The 15,074-nt window shown below is 43.6% G+C and overlaps 2 protein-coding genes and 1 long non-coding RNA gene across 11 annotated transcripts in view; 2 read left to right on the top strand and 1 right to left on the bottom strand.

Annotated features, from left to right (window-relative positions):
• LOC137426571 (glyoxal reductase) overlaps positions 1 to 12,564 on the top strand; it is a 35,280-nt gene extending 22,716 nt beyond the window's left edge. For 4 of the 6 annotated variants that reach the window (XM_068115204.2, XM_068115203.2, XM_068115202.2 and 1 more), the window contains 5 exons: positions 992 to 1,107; positions 2,631 to 3,016; positions 5,389 to 5,536; positions 5,870 to 5,941; positions 12,089 to 12,564. In XM_068115204.2, the coding sequence (XP_067971305.2) occupies positions 1,093 to 1,107; positions 2,631 to 3,016; positions 5,389 to 5,536; positions 5,870 to 5,941; positions 12,089 to 12,355 (888 nt within the window). In that variant the 5' untranslated portion in view covers positions 992 to 1,092 and the 3' untranslated portion in view covers positions 12,356 to 12,564. The remainder of the gene's footprint in view (positions 1 to 991; positions 1,108 to 2,630; positions 3,017 to 5,388; positions 5,537 to 5,869; positions 5,942 to 12,088) is intronic. The other 2 variants (XM_078779305.1, XM_068115207.2) reach the window with 1 other exon arrangement.
• LOC144892443 (uncharacterized) overlaps positions 1 to 15,074 on the top strand; it is a 474,675-nt gene that overhangs the window by 67,700 nt on the left and 391,901 nt on the right. The gene's annotated exons all lie outside the window — the stretch shown is intronic.
• LOC137426573 (ataxin-3) overlaps positions 14,037 to 15,074 on the bottom strand; it is a 68,711-nt gene continuing 67,673 nt past the window's right edge. For all 4 annotated transcript variants that reach the window (XM_068115210.2, XM_068115211.2, XM_068115208.2 and 1 more), the window contains one exon: positions 14,037 to 14,994. Coding sequence is in view for 2 of the 4 variants with exons in the window: in XM_068115208.2 (XP_067971309.2) it covers positions 14,704 to 14,994 (291 nt within the window). In the remaining 2 variants the exon portion in view is untranslated. The remainder of the gene's footprint in view (positions 14,995 to 15,074) is intronic.

Raw genomic sequence — 15,074 nt, 5'->3', positions numbered from 1 at the left:
CCTTCAAATTGCCACATCACACACACGCCCCAGATCGACGTCTGAATGCGGTGGAGATGGTCGAAAAGCGACGAAACCGCGAGCGAAGCACAAGTCCTGCACGAGTCAAAATGGCCGACGACCCGGTCTCGTGGCGCACGGCACGGCGATGATTCTCTCCTGAATCGATCGCAAAACCTGACACGCAGTTTGACCGGTCACAGCGATGACAACTCTGTCGTAGGAATCCCTTTCCCGGAAACCCGAAAGTTCGCTAGTGACTCTGGCTCGCCAACGTTCACTCCAGACCAAGCAGCCGCTATGCTTCTTGTCCGACCTCTCTCACTCCGCCCTCTTTTCTCCTCACCTTCCTCTTCGTCGTCCAGTTCCCGATCCGGGTTCCTGCTTCTTTTAACATTAACTTTTTTTCCTTTTGAAAACAGTTCATGAACAATAAACCTTTTGAACACAATAATAGTACATGGAATCAGAAATATTTACAGTGGATGCAAAACCACAACAACGGAAGTGACGAATCCATAACACTGGGTTTGTCATTTTTGTTGCTGGGTTTGTCAGGTTTGTCATTTTTGTTGCTGGGTTCATCAGGTTTGTCATTTTTGTAGCTGGGTTTGTCATTTTTGTTGCGGGGTTTGTCATTTTTGTTGCTGGGTTTGTCAGGTTTGTCATTTTTGTTGCTGGGTTTGTCATTTTTGTCGCTCAGCGATGCTGTCGAAAGTTTCATGATTGTTGTCGGATGTGAAATCCTGGTCGGTACTTTATAGGTTTATAAGTTTTGTATCTTGGTCCGTTTCTTTGAGGATTTGTATTTTATTAAACGTATGGAGTGTCCGTGTAATCCCTCCAATGGAAGTCCTACCGACTTGCTGATTAGAGTTCCCAATACAATCCGAGGTTATCTTAACATCGCGCTAAGCCTTGGTGGAGTTTATAAATAATTTAATGGCTGCATGACTTGTCTGATATTTGTTTTCTTCCACTGTTATTCCAGGTGTCTTGCTCACGACTGCTTTGGACTGATGGCTAAAGTATTCAGCAATATAAACTGGTGAGGTGCAAGTGTATGTGTGAGATCATCGATGTTCCAACAGCATGACACGTGTTGAGGTGAGAAAGCAGGTGCGCACACATACGCACAGGCGTGCGTGTGCGTACACACACACACACACACACACACACACACACACACACACACACACACACACACACACACACACACACACACACACACACACACACACACACACACGTGCTGGAGATAATTATACTGATACATTTTTAATGATATAATCCAAGCTGTTGCAAGCAATAACCCTGCTTTGATCGGCTAAGCTTGGGAAGCGTGAGCAGCTCTTTTCAAAAGACCTCGAGATTTTACACTAAAAGCCATAATCCCGCAAGTGTCATTTTCGAAGCTGCTTGGATTTGCTGAAAGGTGACAGTCATTGGCACCAAGCTCACGATTGGTGGGTGAACATTTAAGGAGCAGGAATTCTTCAGCATTCGTCTTTACAATGCCGGGAATGACACCCACCCTGATGACACCACCTTGCCTCGTCATATTCAGATGACCACCCGATGTGTTTATGACATATACCTGTGGACATAAGGCACACACATTGATGCCTCACCCTGCCAGCAAAATACCAGGGTGGCAGTTTAAAGCTGGGTCAGCATCAAACCCAGGCTAGACCGTTCAGAGGCGAGTTTACATACCTTTAGGCCATCCTGCCAGCCCCCACTATTTGACTTATGAAAATGTGAAGATTTATTCCAACATGCTTTCTCAAAGTAAATTGGGTTTTAAGTGATATATCACCTGCAAATTATGACTTTCAAGTGGGCCATCTATTTGTTGTCATCTGCAAATATGACAGAACGTTCCAACTTCTCCCCATCCCACCTCCCCCTTCCGCTCAACCTCCATGTGGGTGTATTTAAGAGACAAGCTCACACTTCAAACGGATATACAATCTAATCCTCCAGTATGGAGATCCTCCAGTATGAAGATCCTCCAGTCGTATCCTCCAGTATGGAAATCCTCCAGTGTGGAGATCCTCCAGTATGGAGATCCTCCAGTATGGAGATCCTCCAGTATGGAGATCCTCCAGTATGGAGATCCTCCAGTATGGAGATCCTCCAGTATGGAGATCCTCCAGTCGTATCCTCCAGTATGGAAATCCTCCAGTGTGGAGATCCTCCAGTATGGAGATCCTCCAGTATCGAGATCCTCCAGTATGGAGATCCTCCAGTATGGAGATCCTCCAGTATGGAGATCCTCCAGTATGGAGATCCTCCAGTATGGAGATCCTCCAGTATGGAGAATCGCGGAGTCTGGCACGCCATCATAGCCCGAGGAGACTCGACATGATTGATACAATCTAATTACCTCCGCCGAAGGTTGACAGAGGTTATGTTTCCACCCCTGTCTATCTCTCTGTGAGCAGCATATGTCAAAAGGTTGTGGATAGGGTTCGGACGAAAGTCGGTGGACCATTTGTGTGTGACAAGGACCAAAATGATTCCATTTTGGTTCACGTCCAGATGCAGATCCGGCCTATCATTAAGATATAAAATGTAAACTGTTCTTGTCTTTGATGCTTTGCCTTAATGGCTGCCCTCTGCCACAGCATCCTGCAGCATGTTGCAGCAAGAGTGTACTACTCAACAATGGGAAGAACATGCCGCTCGTAGGCCTGGGCACATTCCGACTGCGTGGATACAAGGAAGTGTACTGCACACTGGACGAGGCACTGGCTTTGGGTTACCGTTCATTTGACACTGCGTCGGTTTATCGAAACGAGGCCGACATAGGACTTGCACTCGTCGAGCTGTTGCCCAAGCATGGACTGACACGTGGTGACGTCTTTTTAACGAGCAAACTTAGTCCCGCAGATCATGGCGGAGGAGCACTCGACGCGGTGCAACGCTCTCTCACCTCTCTGCGCCTCTCATACCTGGATCTCTATTTGGTGCACTGGCCAGGAAAGCAGGGTTGGCACAGTGAAGACAAAAGGTAACACACCGGGGATGAGGCACACTAGGGGAAAAAGAAAAAAAACCAGCCCTTTTTAAGGCCATTTTTCCCTGCGAGAGTGGGGGTTAGCCTTACGGGCCCCATGACAATCTTCATGGTTCCCTTTTTTAGGCATTGTTTTTATGGCCGGATGCCCTTCCTGACGCCAACCCTTTAGTCGCCTCTTATGATGCGCAGGGATACGGTATACCTATTCTAAACCGGGGCACACACCAGGATCATTCATCCCAGCAAGCTGGTACTCAATTTGCCTACCTAGGAAGGATGACAGGCTGAATCAACCCCCCTGGTGTTAATTCAACGATTGACCAGGATTCGAACTCAGGATCCAAGGATCCCAAGCCGGCACCCTAACCTTTAAACTCAGGATCCTAGGATCCCAAGCCGGCACCCTAACCTTTGAACTCAGGATCCTAGGATCCCAAGCCGGCACCCTAACCTTTGAACTCAGGATCCGAGGATCCCAAGCCTGCACCCTAACCTTTGAACTCAGGATCCTAGGATCCCAAGCCGGCACCCTAACCTTCGAACTCAGGATCCTAGGATCCCAAGCCGGCACCCTAACCTTCGAACCCAGGATCCTAGGATCCCAAGCCGGCACCCTAACCTTTGAACTCAGGATCCTAGGATCCCAAGCCTGCACCCTAACCTTTGAACTCAGGATCCCATGCCGGCACCCTAACCTTTGAACTCAGGATCCTAGGATCCCAAGCCGGCACCCTAACCTTTGAACTCAGGATCCTAGGATCCCAAGCCGGCACCCTAACCTTCGAACCCAGGATCCTAGGATCCCAAGCGGGCACCCTAACCTTTGAACTCAGGATCCTAATATCCCAAGCCGGCACCCTAACCTTCGAACTCAGGATCCTAGGATCCCAAGCCAGCAACGTAACCTTCGAACTTAGGATCCTAGGATCCCAAGCCGGCACCCTAACCTTCGAACCCAGGATCCTAGGATCCCAAGCCGGCACCCTAACCTTCGAACCCAGGATCCTAGGATCCCAAGTGTGCGCCCTAACCTTCGAACCCAGGATCCTAGGATCGCAAGCCGGCAACCCTAACCTTCAAACTCAGGATCCAAGGATCCCAAGCCGGAACCCTAACCTTCGAACTCAGGATCCTAGGATCCCAAGCCGGCACCCTAACCTTCAAACTCAGGATTCTAGGATCCCAAGCCGGCACTCTAATCTTCAAACTCAGGATCCTAGGATCCCAAGCCGGCACCCTAACCTTCAAACTCAGGATCCGAGGATCCCAAGCCGGCACCCTAACCTTCAAACTCAGGATCCTAGGATCCCAAGCCAGCTCCCTAACCTTCGAACTCAGGATCCTAGGATCCCAGGCCAGCACCCTAACCTTTGAACCCAGGATCCTAGGATCCCAAGCCAGCACCCTAACCTTCAAACTCAGGATCCTAGGATCCCAAGCCAGCTCCTTAACCTTCGAACTCAGGATCCTAGGATCCCAAGCCAGCACCCTAACCTTCGAACCCTGGATCCTAGGATCCCAAGCCAGCACCCTAACCTTTGAACTCAGGATCCTAGGATCCCAAGCCAGCACCCTAACCTTCGAACCCAGGATCCTAGGATCCCAAGCCAGCACCCTAACCTTCGAACCCAGGATCCTAGGATCCCAAGCCGGCACCGTAACCTTCGAACTCAGGATCCTAGTATCCCAAGCCGGCAACGTAACCTTCGAACTGAGGATCCTAGGATCCCAAGCCAGCACCCTAACCTTCAAACCCAGGATCCTAAGCCAGCACCCTAACCTTCAAACCCAGGATCCTGGGATCCCAAACCGGCACCCTAACCTTCAAACCCAGGATCCAAAGCCAGCTCCCTAACCTTCGAACTCAGGATCCTAGGATCCCAAGCCGGCACCCTAACCTTCAAACCCAGGATCCTGGGATCCCAAGCCGGCACTCTAATCTTCAAACTCAGGATCCTAGGATCCCAAGCCAGCACCCTAACCTTCAAACCCAGGATCCAAAGCCAGCTCCCTAACCTTCGAACCCAGGATCCTAGGATCCCAAGCCAGCTCCCTAACCTTCGAACTCAGGATCCTAGGATCCCAAGCCGGCACCCTAACCTTCAAACCCAGGATCCTGGGATCCCAAGCCGGCACTCTAATCTTCAAACTCAGGATCCTAGGATCCCAAGCCAGCACCCTAGCCTTCAAACCCAGGATCCCAAGCCAGCTCCCTAACCTTCGAACCCAGGATCCTAGGATCCCAAGCCAACACCAGGCTTACGAGGCACACTAGATTGTTAACAATCGATAATTGAACGACTGCTTCGAGCAGAATCTGCGTTTTGTACACTTATTGCATTCTTTTATCACCTCGTGGGAAGAAACCCAGGGATACGTCAAGAGACCTGGAACCTATTGGAGGGCTTACGACAGAGCGGAGAGCTTCACGCTGTCGGCATCAGCAACTACACGTTGGTTCACATGCACGACCTGCTGTCACGCTGTCGTGTTCCACCTGCTGTGCTCCAGGTATGTGTGAACACTGAGAGTCACAGAATGCTTGGAAAGGAAAATGTGGTGAAAATTTAAATAAATATCGAGATTGACTACATTTCGTATTCCTTTATCGACTTCCCCACTGCCATGTTCATAGAATTCGCACTTGAGCTACAACTACAACCACTGTAGTCGCACTTTCGGCCAAAGCAACTCGACCTGAGATGGCCTAACAAATATCAAAACCTCCACCAAACGATGGCAAAGTTTTGTTCCAATGCTGATGTAACGTTGTCATGCTGTGGGTTCAATTTTTCATCGATTTCCCACTCTCCCCTCCCAAATCCCCATTTTTTTTTTTTTTAGGTGGAATTCCATCCCAAGCTTGTGCAAAGGCAGCTACTGGACGTTTGTCGGACACATGGGATCCACTTGCAGGTTTGAAAACCGATCGTGTGGGAATAATGGGTGACAAAGATGGAGCCCGACGTGTGTGTTTCGTTCCGAGTTGATTTTGCCTCGAGAAAATCTTCCAACAGTTTGTATGAGCGGAGCCGGAAAATGTGGGGTTACCTTTACGGTGTGGCGATAAAAAAAAAAAATAATTAAAGCACCACGTTTGTTGTTAACTCGAAGTACGTGATGCATTATGGAGCACCACACACTGCATTCAGGCACGCTGGCCCAGGTATAAACAAAGGACTCGTGTTGCTCGTGAAGGTGAGCATTGATCCCTCGTTTGCTTCGACAAAGGCTTGATGCCCGAAACGTCAGCTTCTTGCTACCCACGGTGGTCGGCATACCTGGATCGACGTCCTGTTCGATCCCATCCATTGACCTAGGTGTGGTTTCACCAAGATGAAAAGGTCCACGTACAGGGTAAAGCTACAAAGCGTCATTTTGAGGAAGCGGTGCAATACAAGGGCCTACACAAGTTTATCAGCCCCAAAGACAATCGATTAAGCATTTTCGTTATTCCCATTTTCCGTCCTACACTTATTTGTGCAATTTACCTGAATTTTTGTCCAAACAAAAGTTAGTACATTTTACCCTTGAAAACGAATTATAAAAAACGACTTTCCCAGTTCGGAGCAAACTGAAGACATCTGTGCGACCTCATTGTTGCAAAAACACTTTTTACAGCTAAAATCAGATTACACAAGGAATACACACGCAGAGCCGTGCCCGCCCTCACAAATTAACTTCACCAACCTGCTTGGGCCATCATCAGTACCGGTGGTGTTTTCAGACATTGATGAATTCATTGAAAGGTGCTGGCTCTAGTGCCCGAAGGTGCCGTCTGACGCCCGGAGGTGCCGTCTCCGACGCCCGGAGGTGCCGTCTCCGACGCCCGGAGGTGCCGTCTCCGACGCCCGAAGGTGCCGTCTCCAATGCCCGAAGGTGCCCTTTCTAATGCCCGAAGGTGCCGTCTCCGACGCCCGGAGGTGCCCTTTCTAATGCCCGAAGGTGCCGTCTCCAATGCCCGGAGGTGCCGTCTCCGACGCCCGGAGGTGCCGTCTCCAATCCCTGAAGGTGCCCTTTCTAATGCCCGAAGGTGCCGTCTCCAATGCCCGGAGGTGCCCTTTCTAATGCCCGAAGGTGCCGTCTCCAATGCCCGGAGGTGCCGTCTCCGACGCCCGGAGGTGCCGTGTCCGACGCCCGGAGGTGCCGTCTCCGACGCCCGGAGGTGCCGTCTCCGACGCCCGAAGGTGCCGTCTCCAATGCCCGGAGGTGCCGTCTCCAATCCCTGAAGGTGCCCTTTCTAATGCCCGAAGGTGCCGTCTCCAATCCCCGAAGGTGCCCTTTCTAATGCCCGAAGGTGCCGTCTCCAATGCCCAATGCCCCACGACCTCAGACTCCCGCCCCATGGCCCCTCACGACATGTGAATGGAGCTTATGTCACGTCTGTGTCACAGGATTTATGGGAAGTGTTAATATGTTGAGCAGGTCGTTTTGTGGAGGTGTTAAGAGGGTCTTCAATGCAGTCTTGTTATTTTGCCAAAATGGTGTTCTCGTTTCTGATATATGGTAATTTATTTGGTGTATTCTCGTTTGTTATATGGTAATTTATTTGGTGTATTCTCGTTTCTGATATATCGTAATTTATTTGGTGTATTCTCGTTTCTGATATATCGTAATTTATTTGGTGTATTCTCGTTTCTGATATATGGTAATTTATTTGGTGTATTCTCGTTTCTGATATATCGTAATTTATTTGGTGTATTCTCGTTTCTGATATATGGTAATTTATTTGGTGTATTCTCGTTTCTGATATATCGTAATTTATTTGGTGTATTCTCGTTTCTGATATATGGTAATTTATTTGGTGTATTCTCGTTTCTGATATATCGTAATTTATTTGGTGTATTCTCGTTTCTGATATATGGTAATTTATTTGGTGTGTTCTCGTTTGTTATATGGTAATTTATTTGGTGTATGCTCATTTCTGATATATGGTAATTTATTTGGTGTATTCTCATTTGTTATATGGTAATTTATTTGGTGTATGCTCGTTTCTGATATATGGTAATTTATTTCGTGTATGCTCATTTCTGATATATGGTAATTTATTTGGTGTATTCTCGTTTGTTATATGGTAATTTATTTGGTGTATGCTCATTTCTGATATATGGTAATTTATTTGGTGTATTCTCGTTTGTTATATGGTAATTTATTTGGTGTATTCTCGTTTCTGATATATGGTAATTTATTTGGTGTATTCTCGTTTCTGATATATGGTAATTTATTTGGTGTATTCTCGTTTCTGATATATGGTAATTTATTTGGTGTATTCTCGTTTGTTATATGGTAATTTATTTGGTGTATTCTCGTTTCTGATATATGGTAATTTATTTGGTGTATTCTCGTTTCTGATATATGGTAATTTATTTGGTGTATTCTCGTTTGATATATGGTAATTTATTTGGTGTATTCTCGTTTCTGATATATGGTAATTTATTTGGTGTATTCTCGTTTCTGATATATCGTAATTTATTTGGTGTATTCTCGTTTCTGATATATGGTAATTTATTTGGTGTATTCTCGTTTCTGATATATGGTAATTTATTTGGTGTATGCTCATTTCTGATATATGGTAATTTATTTGGTGTATTCTCGTTTCTGATATATGGTAATTTATTTGGTGTATGCTCATTTCTGATATATGGTAATTTATTTGGTGTATGCTCATTTCTGATATATGGTAATTTATTTGGTGTATTCTCGTTTCTGATATATCGTAATTTATTTGGTGTATTCTCGTTTCTGATATATCGTAATTTATTTGGTGTATTCTCGTTTCTGATATATGGTAATTTATTTGGTGTATTCTCGTTTCTGATATATGGTAATTTATTTGGTGTATTCTCGTTTCTGATACATGGTAATTTATTTGGTGTATGCTCATTTCTGATATATGGTAATTTATTTGGTGTATGCTCATTTCTGATATATGGTAATTTATTTGGTGTATTCTCGTTTCTGATATATCGTAATTTATTTGGTGTATTCTCGTTTCTGATATATGGTAATTTATTTGGTGTATTCTCGTTTCTGATACATGGTAATTTATTTGGTGTATGCTCATTTCTGATATATGGTAATTTATTTGATGTATTCTCGTTTCTGATATATGGTAATTTATTTGGTGTATTCTCGTTTCTGATATATGGTAATTTATTTGGTGTATTCTCGTTTTTGATATATGGTAATTTATTTGGTGTATTCTCGTTTCTGATATATGGTAATTTATTTGGTGTATTCTCGTTTGTTATATGGTAATTTATTTGGTGTATTCTCGTTTCTGATATATGGTAATTTATTTGGTGTATTCTCGTTTCTGATATATCGTAATTTATTTGGTGTATTCTCGTTTCTGATATATGGTAATTTATTTGGTGTATTCTCGTTTCTGATATATGGTAATTTATTTGGTGTATGCTCATTTCTGATATATGGTAATTTATTTGGTGTATTCTCGTTTCTGATATATGGTAATTTATTTGGTGTATGCTCATTTCTGATATATGGTAATTTATTTGGTGTATTCTCGTTTCTGATATATGGTAATTTATTTGGTGTATGCTCATTTCTGATATATGGTAATTTATTTGGTGTGTTCTCGTTTCTGATGTATCGTAATTTATTTGGTGTATTCTCGTTTCTGATATATCGTAATTTATTTGGTGTATTCTCGTTTCTGATATATGGTAATTTATTTGGTGTATTCTCGTTTCTGATATATGGTAATTTATTTGGTGTATTCTCGTTTCTGATATATGGTAATTTATTTGGTGTATGCTCATTTCTGATATATGGTAATTTATTTGGTGTGTTCTCGTTTCTGATGTATCGTAATTTATTTGGTGTATTCTCGTTTCTGATATATCGTAATTTATTTGGTGTATTCTCGTTTCTGATATATCGTAATTTATTTGGTGTATTCTCGTTTCTGATATATGGTAATTTATTTGGTGTATTCTCGTTTCTGATATATGGTAATTTATTTGGTGTATTCTCGTTTCTGATACATGGTAATTTATTTGGTGTATGCTCATTTCTGATATATGGTAATTTATTTGGTGTATTCTCGTTTCTGATATATCGTAATTTATTTGGTGTATTCTCGTTTCTGATATATGGTAATTTATTTGGTGTATTCTCGTTTCTGATACATGGTAATTTATTTGGTGTATGCTCATTTCTGATATATGGTAATTTATTTGATGTATTCTCGTTTCTGATATATGGTAATTTATTTGGTGTATTCTCATTTCTGATATATGGTAATTTATTTGGTGTATTCTCGTTTTTGATATATGGTAATTTATTTGGTGTATTCTCGTTTCTGATGTATCCTAATTTATTTGGTGTATTCTCGTTTCTGTTATATCGTAATTTATTTGGTGTATTCTCGTTTCTGATATATGGCAATTTATTTGGTGTATTCTCGTTTCTGATATATGGAATTTATTTGGTGTATTCTCGTTTCTGATATATGGTAATTTATTTGGTGTATTCTCGTTTCTGATATATGGCAATTTATTTGGTGTATTCTCGTTTCTGATATATGGTAATTTATTTGGTGTATTCTCGTTTCTGATATATGGAATTTATTTGGTGTATTCTCGTTTCTGATATATGGAATTTATTTGGTGTATTCTCGTTTCTGATATATGGAATTTATTTGGTGTATTCTCGTTTCTGATACATGGTAATTTATTTGGTGTGTTCTCGTTTCTGATATATGGTAATTTATTTGGTGTATTCTCGTTTCTGATATATCGTAATTTATTTGGTGTATTCTCGTTTCTGATATATGGTAATTTATTTGGTGTGTTCTCGTTTCTGATACATGGTAATTTATTTGGTGTGTTCTCGTTTCTGATATATCGTAATTTATTTGGTGTATTCTCGTTTCTGATATATCGTAATTTATTTGGTGTATTCTCGTTTCTGATATATGGTAATTTATTTGGTGTATTCTCGTTTCTGATATATCGTAATTTATTTGGTGTATTCTCGTTTCTGATACATGGTAATTTATTTGGTGTATTCTCGTTTCTGATATATCGTAATTTATTTGGTGTATTCTCGTTTCTGATATATCGTAATTTATTTGGTGTATTCTCGTTTCTGATATATGGTAATTTATTTGGTGTGTTCTCGTTTCTGATATATCGTAATTTATTTGGTGTATTCTCGTTTCTGATATATCGTAATTTATTTGGTGTATTCTCGTTTCTGATATATGGTAATTTATTTGGTGTATTCTCGTTTCTGATATATCGTAATTTATTTGGTGTATTCTCGTTTCTGATATATGGTAATTTATTTGGTGTATTCTCGTTTCTGATATATCGTAATTTATTTGGTGTGTTCTCGTTTCTGATATATCGTAATTTATTTGGTGTATTCTCGTTTCTGATATATGGTAATTTATTTGGTGTGTTCTCGTTTCTGATATATCGTAATTTATTTGGTGTATTCTCGTTTCTGATATATCGTAATTTATTTGGTGTATTCTCGTTTCTGATATATCGTAATTTATTTGGTGTATTCTCGTTTCTGATACATGGTAATTTATTTGGTGTATTCTCGTTTTTGATATATGGTAATTTATTTGGTGTATTCTCGTTTTTGATATATGGTAATTTATTTGGTGTATTCTCGTTTCTGATATATGGTAATTTATTTGGTGTATTCTCGTTTCTGATATATGGTAATTTATTTGGTGTATTCTCGTTTTTGATATATGGTAATTTATTTGGTGTATTCTCGTTTCTGATATATGGTAATTTATTTGGTGTATTCTCGTTTCTGATACATGGTAATTTATTTGGTGTATTCTCGTTTCTGATACATGGTAATTTATTTGGTGTATTCTCGTTTCTGATGTATCCTAATTTATTTGGTGTATGTAACAAACCCACCTGAGGCTGAGACCCAACAAATGGTGTGAGGTTATCTCACCTCATGCACCACACTACTGCAAGCACATTCTACTCTCGTACCCTCAGATGAACAACCTGTTCTTAAAACAAATCCAATGTTTCCTTGTGACTAAATTCACCTCTTCATTTGCAGGCGTACTCTTCTTTAGGGACAGGAGACCTGGTGTCAGACCCCACTGTGGTGGAAGTGTCCTTGCGGTGTGGACGAAGGCCAGCACAAACACTGCTACGCTGGGCGGTGCAGCAAGGCATTGGAGTCATTCCCAAATCGACAAACGTCCATCACCTTGCCGAAAACGTAGACATCTTCAACTTCACACTGAGTGACGAGGACATGGAATGTTTGAACTCGCTGGACGTTCACAAACACTACTGTTGGGATCCACACACAGTCATGTGAGTGTGAGTGTGATCGTTATTTTTATTTTTCAAATAAACTTCACTCATTTTACTCGTTTTGATTGAAATTGTTGACGTCACAATAACTTGTGTAAGTTTTCCTTGATGCTCTACTCACAAATTGTTTGAATCGTTTTGTTAAACAGTGTAATGTTTTGTTCATTTTCATGCTCGTTGATTGTGGAATGAATAAACCAGCGTTGTACAAGGTTTTGTTTTATGTCATTCACGAGCTGTACATATAGGATAAAGTAAAATATGATGCATGTTATTAATGGTTTACTAGAGGCTCGGTGACAGGTTAGTTAGTAAACAGGTGTTTATGACCAATACAAGGATTTGGAGTGTTCGTGTGAGTTCTGGAAGCTTCGAGGTTTGGAAACATCTAGTATCTGAGTGTTTTCTTGAGGGAGGGGCTTTCTCAAACGTCTGTGCGTGAGAGATTGTGGTGCAAGAGGGTGTGAGGGGTGTGGAGCGGAAGGCTGTGACCAGTCGTTGGGCAGAAGGGGTCGTGGAGGAGGAGTGTGTGAGGTGTCAGGTTGCGAGTGGTCGTGGGGTGGGACTGTGTGAGGGTGGTGGGGCGGAAATATGTGAGGGGTTGTGGGGCGGTAGGTTAAGAGGGGTCATATGGCGGGAGGTTAAGAGGGGTCATAGGGCGGGAGGTTAAGAGGGGTCATAGGGCGGGAGGTTGCGAGTGGTCATGGGGTGGGACTGTGTGAGGGTGGTGGGGCGGAAGGGTGTAAGGGGTTGTGGGGCGGGAGGTTAAGAGGGGTCATAGGGCAGGAAGTTGCGAGCGGTCGTGGGGTGGGGTGGGAGGGGTCGTGGGGTGGGAGTGTGCGAGCGGTCGTGGGGCAGGAGGGGCCGTGGGGCGGGGAGTGTGAGGTGTAGTGGGGCAGGCATGTGTGAGGGGTTGTGGGGCAGTAGGTTAAGAGGGGTCATGGGGCGGGAGGTTGCGAACTGTCATGGACAGTAGGGTGTGAGCTGTTGTGGGGCGGGACTGTGTGAGGGGTCGTGGGGCAGGAGGGGCCGTGGGGTGGGGAGTGTGGTGGTGTGGGATGGGAGGTTGTGAGCGGTCGTTGGGCGGAAGGGGTCGTGGGGCGGGAGTGTGTGGGGGGCCATGGGGTGGGAGGAGTCATGGAGCGGGAGAATGGATGGGTCGTGGGATGTGAGGGTAAGAATGGTAAAAGATAAGAGCAAGCCAGTTACCTTTTACTAGGTAAAGTACCACATTATCAAGTGCAGCGCCGATGTATCGAGTTCTGCTTTGTTGTTTGAACCTGTGCATTAAATCAAGTTTTGGACCACACTTGGCTGAACCCTGAGTGCAAATGGATCGATTAAATAATCTTGGTTTGAAAAAAGAAGAGGAGCCTTATCGGATGTTGTTGGAGGTGGCTGTGCGATGCAACTCTTAATAACAGTTGATTTGCTGCGTCTATATTTTGATAAATGGGACTTTGTCTGTAAAAATTAAACCAGCTTTCTATGTTTCTACGGTGGCACCCTGTATGCCAGGCCCTGAAGTGCTCCTTGATAAAGGGTTAATGCACGAAACCTCCCTGCTCCTAGAGAGACCGGCATAGAGAAACGACTGCGCAGCCGCTCGGTACGTCTGCGGCACTACAGCATAATTTTTAGATTGTACACATGTAGCGATGCGGTCACGTGGCGAAAGCTCCACGAAAGATCTACCATGGCCTTTATTATGCAACAGAACATCATTCATGCACAGCACAGCTGGCCATCAAATTGTGTACGGAATCATTTTACCAAAAACGACAGGCGGCTTTCAAACGGTTACGACTGCAAATTTGTGAACGGCAACGATGACGTCCGTGCCAAATGCGACCTCAACAGTAAAGAACCATGTAAGAAATTGAGGCCTGTGCGAGTTTAAAACAAGGCGGCTTAACCAGCACTGTTGAAGCAGTACTTACAAACGTCACACAAGCAGATGTGAACTTGTGACGTGAACACAACACCGAGAAGGAATGAACGTCTTTCCAGAGACGGAGATGCTCATCCGCCGTGTGCACCTAGGAATATCGAGACCTATTTATTACAGGCCCACAAGTGGGGCCAAGACCATGAAGATTCAAGGCAATTTCAGATAAAGATAACTTACAGCATACTTGCAAAGGTAAGCATGGTAGCTGGCTTTATACTGCATCTCTGCCGATGAATAGAGATTCCAGAATGGAATAAAAACCAGGCGGTTCCAGGCGGTTCCAGGCGGTTCCAGGCGGAACAAAACACAAAGATTCCAGAATGGAATATTTTACCTTATTTGCACAGTGGCGGTAAAATATGAATGCACATAATCTGAACGTGTCATTGTTGCTTCAGCAGTTATAAAGCCACCTCGGCAAAGAAATTCAAACTCAAACACAATGTGTACCTTAACCCTGAGTATGAAAACACACCGTAATAAAACAGGTGCTCACGGTCGATTAGAAATGTGGAATGAAACTTGTATTGGTGTGTTGGGGGCGGTCGGAGAGTTCTCCCGTGAGCGAAACTTCCCGACGGCACGGCAGCCGTGGCTCCAAAACTCCGCCACGTGCGTGGCTTGATCCGATGCGGTGTACGAGGGCAGTCAACACGCGATGAATCGGCAGCACCATGTACCACATGTGGCACCTGATCGCACGCCAACAAACATCACATATTGTGAGTGCACAGGCAACAATTTCACGTTAACACGACTGCGCGAGAGAAAT

The sequence above is a fragment of the Myxine glutinosa genome, chromosome 5 (genome assembly GCF_964187855.1).
Source record: "Myxine glutinosa chromosome 5, kmMyxGlut1.1, whole genome shotgun sequence".
Classification (NCBI taxonomy): domain Eukaryota; kingdom Metazoa; phylum Chordata; class Myxini; order Myxiniformes; family Myxinidae; genus Myxine; species Myxine glutinosa.
This window is presented reverse-complemented; position numbering and strand designations above follow the sequence as displayed.